This window comes from Fundulus heteroclitus, unplaced genomic scaffold, assembly GCF_011125445.2.
Source record: "Fundulus heteroclitus isolate FHET01 unplaced genomic scaffold, MU-UCD_Fhet_4.1 scaffold_45, whole genome shotgun sequence".
Lineage (NCBI taxonomy): Eukaryota > Metazoa > Chordata > Actinopteri > Cyprinodontiformes > Fundulidae > Fundulus > Fundulus heteroclitus.
The window spans coordinates 1,303,087-1,317,130 of NW_023396868.1; the positions used below are offsets into that span (position 1 = coordinate 1,303,087).

The 14,044-nt window shown below is 40.9% G+C and overlaps 1 protein-coding gene across 2 annotated transcripts in view; it reads left to right on the plus strand.

The window, feature by feature from the left end:
* commd2 (COMM domain containing 2) overlaps nt 1–11,397 on the plus strand; it is a 38,546-nt gene extending 27,149 nt beyond the window's left edge. The window contains exons 2-6 of one of the 2 annotated variants that reach the window (XM_012858625.3): nt 1,701–1,778; nt 4,632–4,714; nt 7,148–7,222; nt 7,318–7,416; nt 11,178–11,397. In XM_012858625.3, coding sequence (XP_012714079.1) covers nt 1,701–1,778; nt 4,632–4,714; nt 7,148–7,222; nt 7,318–7,416; nt 11,178–11,384 — 542 coding nt within the window. In that variant the 3' untranslated portion in view covers nt 11,385–11,397. The remainder of the gene's footprint in view (nt 1–1,700; nt 1,779–4,631; nt 4,715–7,147; nt 7,223–7,317; nt 7,417–11,177) is intronic. The other variant, XM_012858626.3, reaches the window with a different exon arrangement.
* Nucleotides 11,398–14,044: the final 2,647 nt, after the last annotated feature.

Sequence of the window (14,044 nt, forward strand, 5' to 3'; positions counted from 1 at the left end):
CTCTCTTTTTTCTTCATAGTAGGTACACCTGGTCTGACGTTCTGTTAACTGTGACATCATCCAGGGAAGACAGATCAACCGCTATTACCATCTAATGTAGAACAGATTACTGGATCAATATGTGCTTCTGCGCTTTTTTTGTCTGTATTGTTGTGTCTCTGCTCTGTCTTCTGTAACCCCCAGTCGATTGAGGCAGATGACCGTTCATACTGAGCCCGGTTCTGCTGGAGGTTTTTCATGCTTGCTCAGTATGAGGGATTGCTGCAAAGCCATGGACAATGCAGACGACTCTCCCTGTAGCTCTACGCTTCTCCAGTAGTGAATGCTGCTTGTTGGGACTTTGAAGCAATCAACTGGTTCCCTTATATAGGAAATTTTTGACCAATCTGTATAATATGATTGATTCTGACTTTGTAAAGTGCCTCGAGATGACATGTTTCATGAATTGGCGCTATATAAATAAAATTGAATTGAATTGAATTTCTTCCTTTACTAAAACCACTTTGGTATTTGGCTATATAACATTTCTTTTCCATATAGTATGTTAACCTTTCATTTATCATTTTCTTCATTATTTTGCATTTGTTGGATGTTAAAGCGATTGGTCTATAATTTCCTGGATTTGTATAAGCTTTTCCTGGTTTGTGTATTGGCACCACCACAGCCTCCTTCCAGCTCTGTGGCAGTTTCCCATCCTCCCATACTTTATTATATAGTTCTAGTAATACATCCTTTGAATTTTCATTGAACTGGTTTATCATTACATAACAAATCTGATCGTTTCCTGGTGCTGACATCTTGGTTTTCTGGAGAGCGTGTTTTAGTTCTGTCATTGTAAAAGGTTTGTTTAATGTCATTAGAATTTTCTTGTTGTTGTAACTTTTCATTCTCCCTTACTATTTTATCCCTCCCTCTTTTTCCCTCTTCACTAAAATTATTTGAGCTGTGAATTGTACAAAAGTTTTAGCCAGCATCTCTGCTTTCTCCTTATCTCGCACTGCTATTGTTTGTCCATCATTTAAGACTGGGTATCCATACTCTCTTTTTATCCCATTCATTCGTTTTATCATCCCCCAAACTTTACCAGTGTCTGTCTCCTTTCCTACTGAGCAACAAAAGTTCCTCCAATATTCTTTCAGCATCAGAATCAGAAATACTTTAATAATCCCAGAGGGAAATGTCTTTGCACTTTTTATGATTCTCCTTACGTTTGCTTGTAATTTTTTATATCAATAAGATTAAATTAAAGAATAAGTAATCTTTCTATATCTGTACATACAACATTGTCTTGGATATTTTTAAGAAGTATATTCCAACGGGTTAGCTATCTGGATTACACATCTAAAGCTGGGCATGCACTGTACGATTTATTTATTTATTTGCCCTTTCTGGGCTGAAGGCTTGGTAACACATTTGTTGATGCAACAGGAAACATGTTCTAGCACACCTCTGATTTAGAAAAAAGCTGAAATCTTTCATACGTGACTTTGTAAATTGCTTTGAAATGTGTTGTGAATTGGGGGATGTGAATTTTATAAATAAAATGTTATAGAATTGTATGAATGTTGGAATTTTTTTATCTTCATGACGGTTTATTGGTGAAACGGTTGGATTGTAGATGTCTGCATATTTGAACAAAACGAATGTTATTTTGATGAACTGAACACATTTTCACAGGGTGTCTTTCTTTTCCTATACAGTGATTGAAGAGTTTGGTCGCATTGCACTAGAGTTCTTGAGGAAAGGAGCCAACCCAAAGATCTATGAGGGGGCAGCCAGTAAGACTCTTTCTTTTCGGTGGCATTATCAGCAAATATTGTTCTCAACTGCAACACTTTCATTGAGTAAAATAAAAAAACTCTATACATATATAGGGCTGTTAAAAAGTGTTTATCCCCTTATGGGTTGTTTCCTTTGCTTTTTTGTCACTTAAATGTTTCAAGTCATCATCCATAATTTAATATTAGATAAAGGTACCCTGAGTAGATACAAAAATAAATTTTTAGTTGATTATTTAATTCATTAGGGCAGCAGTTCCCAAACTTTTTTAGCCAGGCACCCCCTTCTGTGTCCCAACCTGGTTGACGCACCTTCACTCTTCAAAAAAGCCAAATGCAACAAGGTTTTGTTCATAGCTAAAATAAAGGTGGCACATGGCAACACACCCTGCATTGGGGGAAAACAAAACTATCCAAACCATTTTAGGCTTTTAGAAAAATATATTAAGACTGTGGTTAAACTTTATTTCCCAGGCCAGATTATTACTTGAAAATTTTCAAAATGCAAAACAATGAAAATACATAGAGATTGAGCTCTATTGGCCCTTTTTATTTTTAGGGCCAGCCCGGCCTTTTTTGGCCCTGCTCAGAAATAGGACCCAGTGGGCGTGCTTGTGGCGTAGCGGATAGCATGACCCATGTTTGGAGGCCTTTAGTCCTCGACGTGGTCGACCCGGGTTCAAATCCGACCCACGGTCCTTTGCCGCATGCCTCTCCCCTTCTTCCACCCCCTTCCTATCAGCCTACTGTGAATAAAAGCGAGCCCTTAGAGCCGCAAAAAAAAAAAAAGAAATAGAACCCAGCTTTGATGTGAATACACTGCTGTTCACTGACTGGCCAAGGGACGAGGAGAAATTAGAGAAGTTATTTTTTTCGAGGAATTTCAACTGAAGAGCAATTGCATTAATATTAAGGACCACCATGAATGGAGCGTGTCAAACTGGAAAATAATTGTAATATTTACCAACCACAAACCAAGAAAATAAAAAGGGCCCTCCAGCTTTCCATATGTAGAAACGCATGCTATATTTAGTATCCTAAATCAGCTCCATGGATTTACTGAGGCTTTCTCTAATTTTAAAGAGTGTTTGATTACAGAATTTCTGACTAAGAAGCCTTTCCAAACAAATTTTGGTGTATTGTTCAGTGAGCTCTCAAATGCATCGGATACTCTAGAGCAGGGATTCCCAAAATGTGGCGCGAGCTGCCGCTAGGGGGTGCATGAAATGAAAAATGTAATAGTGGTCTGACAGTATTTTTCCCCCACACCATAAAGACGTGCAAATAAACATTTCCTTTGTAAAAATTTAAATAAAAAACTGTAAATTTAATAAATAAATAAAATGTATTCAAACGAAAATTTGTTTATTTAGAAGAAGTCTTCTTTGATGCTTCATTTTGAGATGAAATGCAGAGGAATTTATCTTCTACACATTGTACTATATGTATGCGCACCTAGCTGGTGGCCTCTACATTAATTCTCACAAATATGCTCAATTGACTGACATCGGGGAAACTGTCATGCAGATGAGACATCTAAGGTCAAAGTTAGTGATGAAGGAGGAGAGAAAACTAGAGAGAGAGAAATTGGAGGAAACAGAGGAGAGAATTGCAACGGATCCAGGAGAAGAAAACGAGCGGTAATCAGAAAATGTCTATCTCTCTCCTCACTTCACATCGTTCACCCCAGTAGAGAGAAAATTGAATTCGGGCCGAAAGTTTTATTTACGAGATTAAATTGAGTGACTCATTCTCTCTATCAGTCGTGCAGCGCCTACAAACAGTGCTGCCCATGGTGCTGTGACTTTGAACCGGCTACAACCACTGATGCGTATGTCACGCCGACACCGCTGCAGCCTCTGTTGCTACTGGTGGGGAAATTGGTAGTAGATGTGGTTTCTTGACTATGTTCACGCACATAGCTGCAATAATTTTCATTGTGATTTAGACAGGTGCAGTTCATTTTAGAGATGCAGTTTTAGCGCATATTCAGACAGGAACAGGGAAACTGCAACCGGTGGTGGGGGTGCGGGGAGCTGAGGTGTGTTGCCATGGGCGTGTTTACCTGCTGAATGTAATCGCTATGAAACAATCAGGAAATAACTTCTTATTTCTCTGATTAATAACAGCTTTGCGGAGCGCTCTGTTATTGTTACTCTATGCTGCGCTACCAAAGTGCGCTCTCTCTCTCGCACTCTCTCTCGTCATCACACACAAATCAGATTAAACTTCTTCGTGTTTGTATTTTGCGGCGTAAATTGTGAGTCACAATGCCCATAAATGTTGTAATTACATCAACTTATCAGGGAAAATGATTCTGAAACACTGAGAATGAACTGCATTCAATGCTTGAACTATCTGCAGCTGGATTACCCACTTGACTTCCGCATTCCATTATTTCTATAGAAGTCTATGGATGTGTTGCCACTCTGCCAGTAGCTAGGAGGAAATCCCTGAGTGTCTGGCCAACTAATTGCTATTGTAACCTGATATTCTTCCTCCAGCTGTCAAGGAAGAGACTGAGCTCTTCTGCTCCAAAAACGTCCTAAGCAGATTCAAAATAGGATTGCAATTGATGAACTGACTGCAGAGATAAAGTTTTGAGCTGCGCTTTCTTGCCTAAAAACATTTTAAAGCTACTCTTTGTGATAAATTAAGGGAATAAAAAAAGATACATTTGTAGTCACTTCCTTACTGCTCCCTACTCCACCTTGTGGTGGCCTGTTTTGCTTATTGAAAGCAAAACCTACCCTCAGACCAGGAACTTCGAAGTAGGTTTCAGAGCCTTATTAAAGACATGATAGTTACACTTCCTGCCTGGCGAATAAGCTCACAGGAGATCTCTACCTGCAGGGAAGCTCTGTGTTCCTGTTGGGATGGTGCAGCATGGAGTGGAAGGTCTAATGTTCCTGATGACTGAGAGCTCTAAACACATGGTGAGCTGTATACAACCTTCTTTTAGCTATCAGGCTCATCTCCTGTGGAACCAACTCCCAGTTTTGGTCTGTGAGGTAGACACCCTGTCTACTTTTAAGACCAGACTTAAAACATTAAGTAACATTAACATTAATTTTACTGTTAGTTATCCTTAAGAAACAACTAAAGACATTTTTATTTAGACAGGCCTTTGTTTAATGTATTTTGTGATTTAATAGCTGTTGTGAAGCACTTTGTAGTGTATGTCTGTGAAAGGTGCTATAGAAATATTCCTTATATAGTAATTTTTTTTGACCAATCTGTATAATCTGATGACATGTTTCATTAATTAGCGCTATATCCATAAAGTTGAATTGAATAGAAATAAAATTAAGGGGAGTGGTGGCCTAGTGGTTAGAGCAGCGCACTGGTGATCTGAGAAGGTTGCAAGTACCGGGTTTGATCCCCACAGTCTGCACTGTGGTTCACTGAGCAAGACCCTTAACCCCAGATTGCTCCCCGGGTGCCGGACAGTGGCAACCCACTGCTCCCCAAGGGTGAGGGGTAAAAGCGGAGAACAAATTTCATTGTAATGTATGTTTCAATAACAATAAAGATGATGATTATTATTATTATTATTATTATATATTAACATTTTTATTTTTTTACTGTGAGTGGTTAGGTTATTCTGAGCTATCTCTGTAGTTATGCTGTTATAAGCTTAGGCTGCTGGAGGTCATTAAGATCTATTTCCTTCACTCTGCTGAATTCTCCTACTATTCTTCCACTTTTATTGTTATGTAAAGGTTTAACTTAGTGATCTCTCTGTTTCTTTCACAGACATAGCGGTTGGCTGAGCTTTTTCTGCAAGTAACTGTATGTGGTCTTTCTTCCTCTCGAGCAGAAAAGTGGCTCTGAGCTTATCTGCTTGGCTGTGTTTCTTTCATGTACACAGCCAACTATGGACCTAGTCTGCCATTAAACTCTAACATTGAAGGTACTCCTGAATCAATGTGTGCTTCTGTGTTCTTTTTGTGTCTCTGCTCTGTCTTCTCAAACCTCCAATCAGTTGTGGCAGACGGCCGTTCGCACTGAGCCTGGTTCTGCTTCAGGTTTCTTCCTGTTAAAGGGGAGTTTTCCTCTCAACTGTTACTACATGCATGCTCGGTATGTAGGATTTCTGCAAAGTCAACAGCACAATGGCAGCGACTGTATAGGACATTCCTCAAATTACAAAATTTAGAACAGCGAGGGCACATGCGTCATGGTCATCTTGGGCTTGTACAAGCAGAGCGGTAAAGCTTGAATAATTTACTTGTATGAGTCAAATAGTGAACAGATCTGTCCTGAATATTGCCTCAGCAGACAATATTATGGCAACAACAAAACACTCCTGCCTTGGTATCTGCCGGAGGGCCTCGCGATATGATGATCATGACCATATGAAGGGAGTTTTTTCACATTTAATTTGCGAAACCCCGAAACATAGCAGTGAACTGTCAGTGTTAGATACAAGCTAGTAAGCGAAAGGAATTTACTATGGAACCTAACCAGAGACGTCTAAATGCTCTCTACATTATCTCGGTGGTAAGGAGTCAACACTTAAATATCCAGCCCTAATACCAGTGGCTGCAGCATCTGAGTAGGTAGGCTATGTTTATTTGGCTTTTTCTCTGCAGAATGAAAACCTCATCATACAATCCATGAGGAGTGTTCATGTGAGCTTAATTGTTGCATACTACGGTTATTTTAAGCAACTTCGGGTTTGTGTTTCTCTAAAGTTACTTGCAACTTCCGTGAGTCGACAGTTGTGGTTTCTTGGATTTGTTTTTGAACGTAAAGTCGTTTTTTTGGCTTGGCCTTCTTCGGACAGAATGCCTTTTTCTGTCGCAGAAGTAGGGTCTCTATTAAGCACGAAATACAGTGCCAGAACATGTATTTTCTCCTTTCCAGTGTTGTGGTTTGCTTGGTGGGTTTTGGGTTTTTTTCATGGACTAAGTTTATTGCTTCTATGACAAGATTGAAGCTTCCGGAATATCGGCAGCTTCCAAAATGATTGGTAATGCGGTTGTTGTCATTCTAGTTTGTATTCTGATTGTCCGACCATCCGAGAAGATAAGATAAGATAGTCTTTATTGATCTCACATTTGAGAAACCCTTCTGTCTCCGTTCAAATTTGACGTCATTGAAGAATATCCCATTCATTGTTTTATAACTAGGATGTGTTGGAATGTATTGACTTGGAATTTGTGCGTGTGATCTGTATTGCCTTTTTGACATTGTAAAATACTTTAAAACAACATGTCGACGTTGTATGAACAAACTGAATTTAATTGCAGTAGATCTACCTGTTCCTCTTCCTCATCTTCATGTCATTATTTGGTATAATGTTTTATCTGCTCAAGCAAGAGAGATGAGCAAGACTTTTACAATGTCTCTCTGTGTAAGTCCAGATTTCTGAAGTGGATTTCATGGACTCTGTTATAACTCTGGGGTTTGGCGAAGAGCTTAATCAGAGTTTGTTGCAGGTGACTTTTTAATTTTAAAGTTCAGGTGAAATATATTTGAAGATATTTGAATGTGTTGATATGTTGAGTTGACCTCTCTAATCTTCGTGTTCCAGCTGTATATGCGGCACAAACACCAGGTTCGCAGCATCTTGAGCCAGCTGCTCTGCAATCAGCCAGCCTACCACAATCTGGAATGGAGACTGGATGTACAGGTTAGTTTTTTGTGTGACTGGTTGTATCAAAGGAGTTACATGTCACATCTCAACATGTTTGCTATATTCTTCTATATGCCATCTCTATACATGGAGTAATCTAAGGCCTTACAAAGTCACAACTATGGACAATGCTCAGAAAAAAATGGGAGCAAAACCAAAAGTGTTGCATTTATATTTTTGTTGAGTGTATAAAGGCGTCTTCCCCACCTATCAATCAGTGCTGCACTCCAATCAGCACCTGCTGCACACAGAGTGGGACCATGGAACACCATCTCACAAGAATTGCAAAATGGTGCAAAATAACTTGATTTATTATTAATTTGTTTACAGTTCAGCTTAGAATTAATTTTCTGCGCTGCATAGATTTGCTATGCAGAGTGAATCCAGACTGTGCATGTGCACAGCTTCGAGGGAACAGTGGTCAGAGTATAAAAGCAGAACATTTAATGTCATCCAGGTTTTGATGGGATCAAGACATGCCAGTAGTATAACTAATTGATTGGTTTCTTCAAGATTTATGGATAAATTTACCTGAGGTCCGTCAGCATAACAGTGGAAATTAATTCCATGCTGTCTGATAATGTTACCAATCGGAAGCATATACTGTATATAGTAAAGAAAACTGGCCCGGAGACTGAACCATGTGGTAGTTCACAAGTGACCCTACAGTTTGAAGAATATTTATTATTAACATGAACAACCTGGAATCTGTCAAACAGATAAGATAAAACAGAACAAGTACTGACAACAAAGTCCATTATATAATATCATTAGTGACCTTCAACAGAGCTGCTTTGGTGCTATGATGAGCTCGGAAGCCTGACAAACTCTTCGAGCAAGTCATTACTGTGGAAATGTTCACGTACTTGATTAGCAGCTACTTTTTCAAGAATTTTAGATAAGAAAAGAAGATTAGATATACAGTAGGTCTGTAGTTTAAGGTATCTGGATCAAGCGACAGTTTCTTAAGTATAGGTTTAATAATAACTACTTTAAAAGCATGTGGTGAATAACCATTTACTAAGGATAGATTAACATTGTCTTAAATGGGGGCATTAATGAAATTGAATATTTCGATAAATAACTTGGTTTGGATTGGGTCTAATATACAAGTTGAAGGTTAAGATGAAGCTGAAATTTTAGATAACTCAGAAAGCTCTACTAAACAGTTCAAACACAGATCAAGTTCTAAAGATTCCTCCAACACTGCCTCACCTGATATCTTGACAAAATGTTCCAATTCAGCCAAATTAACTACAAAAGCTTAGACGAAATCATTCAGCAGCTAAGTTCCTCCTCCTGTTCCCTTGATGTTCTACCCACAATTTACTTTAAGAAAGTTTTGCCTGTCATAGCCTCTGATTTGACTCAGATGGGACATGTATGTTGTCGGCACCTGGGGCCTTTCGCGGGTTGACTCTTCTAAAAGTCTTCCACACGTCGGCAGTGTCAAGGCGGAGGATCTCCTCTTCCTGATGGGGAACAGCTTTCACAGCTGGAGTGCTGTCTAGTGCCTCAAACCTCCCAAAGAAGTTGTTTAGTCCGTTAAGGAAGTCAGCATCAACTATACCCACCGTGAGGAAAGGCGTGTTATATTCAGTGATCGCCCGTATGCCTTTCCACATGCTCCTGGTGTTGCTGGCGTCGTGGAAAAGATCCTGGATTTTCTGACTGTGTTTCCGCTTTGCTAGCCTGATGGCACGGTTCAAGTTGGCTCTCGCTGTCCTCAGAGCCTCCTTGTCACCAGACTTGAAGGCTGAGTTCCGTGCTTTTAGCGCTCGACAAACCTCCACAGTACTCCAGGGTCGTTGGTTGGCTCGGGTGATGATGGTCTTGGTGGTGCTGACGTCCTCGATGCATTTGTTGATGTAGGCTGACACAGTCATGGCATACTCATCAATGTCAATCTTGTCCTCATAAGTTGCTGCAGCTTTGAACATGTCCCAGTCACAGCACTCAAAACAGTCCTGGAGCGCCTCCATTGCTCCCTCAGTCCACACCCTCACCTGCCTCGCTGTAGGTTTAGTTCTGATCAGCAGGGGCTTGTATGCAGGAATTAGCATAACAGAGAGATGATCTGAAGAGCCGAGGTGGGGGCGGGGGGCTGCCTTGAATGTGCCTTTAATATTTGTATAAACTAAGTCTAGAGTGTTCTCTCCCCAAGTTGCAAAATCCACATTATGGTAGAAATGAGGGAGAACAGTTTTCATATTTGCCTGGTTAAAATCCCCAGCAATGATGAAAACTGTCTCTGTGTGTGCAGATTGCATCTTAGAGATTGTCCGATATAGAACACTCATGGCCTCTTTAGTGTTTGCGCTGGGAGGCACGTAAACCGCAGTGATGATAACAACAGTGAACTCTTTAGGCAGATAAAAAGGTCTGCAGCTAATAATCATAAGCTCGATGTCCAGAGAGAAAAAACTTGTGACTAATCTAGCATTTTTACACCAGTTGTTATTGATGTAGACGCAGAGACCGCCTCCTCGGGTCTTACCGCTGAGTTCTTTGTGTCTGTTGGCGCGGAAAGTAGCTAGCCCCTCCAGGCTAACGGCGTAGTCCGGGATTGATAAGGTGAGCCATGTTTCGGTCAAGATCAGAGCGCAGCAGTCTCTCCCTCTTTGCAGAGAGCTCGAGTTGTAGGTGGTCTATTTTGTTATTCAGTGAGCGGACGTTGGAAAGCAAGATGGATGGCAGCGGCGATCTGAATAGGTTAGCCTGTAGCTTAGCTGCTAAGCCTCCGCGGCACCCGCGCTTCTTCGGCCGGCTACACTGCTTCCGCTTCGCTCTCCACTGGCGTGAGCTGCTCGTCGACTCCGCTGCCTCGCAGGCCCCCGGGACTGGTATACGTAGTACTCCAAGACCGCGTAAACAATCGAGCGTAGAAGTGGTTATAAGTCCAAAAACACTACATGACCGTAACTCCAGTAAGCGCCAGCGAACATGAACTGATCGGCTGGGTGGATGAGTGGTTTCCAGCGAGTTTGGCGGCATTTTTTATGAAAATATCCGCGAGTTGTAGCGGAGCTGTAAGCCTTAGCCACTGCCCAGAAGCGCAGCCGGAAGTGATACTACTGATACTACTACTACTACCACTGATACTACTATTACTACTACTACTAATACTAACTTTGAAATATCCTTCAACTATCTTCAACTAGTTCAGCTTTTTCATAACATTCTTCTAATCTTTCAGCTGTTGTCCTTTAATCTTTCAGCTGTTGTCCTTTATGTCCAGTATGAGGGATTACTACAAAGTGAAAGACTAAATGTATTGCCTGGTATATTCTCATCCTGGCCTGGAGGGATTGCTATCAATGACTGCTGTAAATGAATTATATGCAAATTGTGATTAATGACTTGATGCAATTGCCTGGCCTTCCTTCCAAGACTTTTGAACTTGTCTTGGGTTGTTTAATAACTAGGATCAAATTAGAACATATGTAATTACTTTTGAAACTGCTTGATTGGAATTAATAGACTATATCCTATACAGTTTTTGTCCCTTCACAGAAATTTTACTTTTCTTAAACATTTCAGATCAAACTAAAGTTATTATTGGATAAATATGATCTGAGTAAATGCTAAAAGCCATTTTATATGGTTTTATTCAGCAAGTAGGAAAGCGATCACAAATGTGGCAAAAAAGAAAAATCTGAAAATCTGCAACGAGTCAATCAATTTTTCACAGTAAGCCTAATGTATTTGTTTATTAATTGGATGATTCATCTATCTATCTGTTTTTGCTCTTCTTCCAGTTGGCAAGTCGTTCAGTTCGTCAGCAGATCATTCCCATGGTGACCATTCGCCTTCTCTTGACAAGTTATGATGCAAACAGCACCCACAGCTGCATGGATCTCCAGACGGATCCCAGCACTCTCCTGCATGTGATCTCCACACTTGAGGCGGCTTTAGCTGCTATGAAAACCAGTCATGCTAGGCGGATTTTACGAAACATTAAATAACTCCTCCAGAATGCTCTTTGTCGTGTCTGCCATCTTTATATTATAAACACTGATTAATATTCACTTTTTCCATTTCTTCATTACTTTTTTTTTTAGTAGTTTCCACAATGAGCCCTTCCTGATATCCATTTTTCTACACCTTCATTACCATATTTAACTCCAAGCTAGGGCTGGGCACCTATTCATTGCAATCGATGGGAGCTGGGACTAACATTCCGATTATGCAAGAATTGGTTCCACAATCGGTTCCTAGTTTCAATAGCATGGCCACTGACCAAAAGAAGCCTTACACATTTCCTATGGATTCTTCGTTGGTGTTTAGCAGCAATCAAAAGTGTGGAACAAATTTAATTATATCACGCAAAGGAGAGCACACGGCCAACACGATGAAACACCTCCGGACTCGTGTTGTATAAGTAATCCAGTGCCCCAGCTTGGAAGTACTGCGTCAGTGTTTTTCTCACATTGGTATCCCCAACAGATTGGCTCCCCTGCATGGGGAGCACACATTCAGCTTGAAGGGAGGATCCTTTTATTTAAATTTCTTCTCCTTTTGCATTGTTATATTTTGAGCGATACCTGCCTCATTTCCTACCTACCTCTTGATTGAGTAAAAATCAGTTTAAATCTAAATCTGCATGTACTATGAATACTTTTGGGCATTACTAACTGAACTAACTATAAGATAAACACCAATTAAAAGTTGTGTGTTTCATATGTATAAAAGTAAAACATTACTACTTCCACATCTGGTTGATTGGATTCGAGGGTTGGGAGGGGGACTATTCAGGAGGAAAGGCGGCAGCTATCTTAATTTGTCATATTGAATCATAGAGGGTGAGCAGGGTGATGCTGGTAGTTAAACCACAGATTGGTCTTTTAAGAGGCGGTATTTTTTTTTTACCTGCTTTCTCTGTATTTACTACATACCTTTACTTTTCCACATCAGTTGAACGATTACTAAAAAGGCTTACTTTGACTTCCGGCCGGAACACCGAAAAGATGGCAGCTCAGTAGAGAGACTCCCCAGACGAACGGAGAAATTACTGCATTATCCCCATTCAGCTGAGTAATATCGTCTTGCTAAAGTCACTTAGAGGGGGTAAGACGGCAACGAAGCCCTAACGAAAAAATAATTAGAAAAGGGGAAAACGAAAAATTTCACAAACAGGTACAGCTAACTTATCCGCACCTTAAGCTAATAGGACGGAATGGCTAACCTGGAAATTATACTTGAAGAACTGAGAGGGTTCCGCCAGGAAACAAAGGAACAACTATCGACCATAAAAGAGGAAATACGAAAAGCGAACGCAAGGATAAGTGAAGTAGAGGAGCAATTGGGGAAGACCAAGGAGCGAACCCAAAACACGGAGGAAGTGGTGGCGGAGCTGCTAAAGCTACACATGAGTCTGGGTGATAAAGCTGATAGACCTGGAGAGCCGAACCAGGAGGAAGAACGTTAGGATCTATGGTGTTCCAGAGGGCGCTGAAAAGGACAGTGAATCCGCGGTTGCATTTGTGGAAACTTTACTTAAAGATGGACTCGGTCTGGAGGACAGCGGTCCAGACATGCAGATTGACCGACCGCATCAGGCGCTGGGACCGCAGCCACCGGAGGAAGCGCCGCCACGGTCGATCGTTGTGAAATTTCAGAGTTTCAAAACTAAAGAGCGGTTGCTTCGAGAGGCTTGGCGGCGTAAAGGTTTTGTCTGGTGTGAAAAAAGAATAAATCTGGATCATGATTACCCACCCGCCATCTTCAGAAAGCGCAGAGAATACACCGAGGTTCGGAGGGTCCTGAAAGAGAACGGGGTTCCGTTTCAGACGCTCTTCCCAGCGAGGCTGCGTGTGAAATATAAAGAAGGGCCTACAACCTACGACACCATAGAGGAAACCACAGAGGACTTGGCTAAAAGAGGCTACAAAGTTAAAGTCATCAGATCTCCAACCTCTCTGAAGGAGCAGATTGAGGGGCTGTCCTGGAGCAGAAAGGCTCCTCCTGTTCTACAAGAGGAGAAAATTACAAAGAGAGGCTCCGGGCTTTCAGAAGAACATCCCCACCTGAGAACTGAAGGATACATCTTTTTCCCTCCTTGGATTTTCCTCTCAGAGATGAGTGTATAAAGGGCTGATTTGATACAAAAAAAAGTCTGTTCGGGGTTCATTCTTATTTGGGCTGCTGCCACCTGTAAGGGCCCTATGGGAGGTTTTTCCCTTCTGGGCTGCTTCCAAGTGGCTCAACAGGGTCTAGTCAACAGACCCCTGCTTTGGATGCTGAAAATTTTTTTGTTTTTGCTTGGTTTATGTTTACATGTTTGTGTCTGGTTCACTGGTTTATATTCTGTTTTTATTAGTTCTAGTGAGTGGTGGGGGGCTTTCAGGGTCATCAGTGACACGGTGGAGAAAATTAAACAAATGGGGAGGACACAGTTAAAGGTGGTTTCTTTCAATGTAAATGGCATAAATAATCCGATTAAGAGATGGAGTTTTATCTAAACTCAGGAAAGATAAAGTTCAAGTAGCAATGCTTGAATCAGCAGTTGGTCCCGGTATTACTAAGAGTTTTCAACAATGTACTGGAAAAGAAAATAATCCCTCCCTCATGGAAAGATGCTATTATTTCACTAATCCCAAAGGAGGGAAAGGATAAATTGGAATGC